The following is a 520-nucleotide window of genomic DNA, read 5'->3' as shown; positions in this document are numbered from 1 at the left end:
CTCGCTCCCTACGGCTCGCACCCCCGTGGCTCTCCGCTCACCTTGACCAGTTTCCCGTTTATCTCCGGCAGCTCCCCGATTTTCCTGTTGTCCAGCATCCGGATTTCATAGGACTGCCCTGAGGGAACAAAGACAAGGGTACAGCACCGTCAGTTGGGGACAGAGCTTTGCTGCTGCCCCTTCTCTGGTACTACCACAACTTTTTCTGCCGCACCAGACACGTCGCTCAAGCTTGTTCAGTCTGCGGAAAAGAACTTCGGGAAGTTCTTCAAGAAGAAAAGGCTTTGAGGAGACCTTCTGGTGGGTTCCAGTACCTGAAGGGGGCTACAAGAAAGCTGGGGAGGGGCTTGTTAGGATGTGGGGTAGTGACAGGACTAGAGGGGATGGATTGAAGCTGGAGATGGATCGGTTCAGATGGGATGTGAGGAAGAAGTTTTTCCCCATGAGGTTGCCCAGAGAGGGGGTGGCAGCCCCATCCCTGGAAGTTTTTCAGGCCAGGCTGGGTGGGGCTCTGGGCACA

At 55.8% G+C, this 520-nt stretch overlaps 1 protein-coding gene across 1 annotated transcript in view; it reads right to left on the bottom strand.

Annotated features, from left to right (window-relative positions):
* Positions 1-520, bottom strand: part of LOC104275178 (transcription factor CP2-like) — a gene marked incomplete at both ends in the record, with an annotated part of 2,106 nt that overhangs the window by 783 nt on the left and 803 nt on the right. The window contains one exon of the mRNA XM_009871059.1: positions 20-118. Coding sequence (XP_009869361.1) covers positions 20-118 — 99 coding nt within the window. The remainder of the gene's footprint in view (positions 1-19; positions 119-520) is intronic.

The sequence above is a fragment of the Apaloderma vittatum genome, unplaced genomic scaffold, assembly GCF_000703405.1.
Source record: "Apaloderma vittatum isolate BGI_N311 unplaced genomic scaffold, ASM70340v1 scaffold21750, whole genome shotgun sequence".
NCBI classification, from domain to species: Eukaryota; Metazoa; Chordata; class Aves; order Trogoniformes; family Trogonidae; genus Apaloderma; species Apaloderma vittatum.
This window is presented reverse-complemented; position numbering and strand designations above follow the sequence as displayed.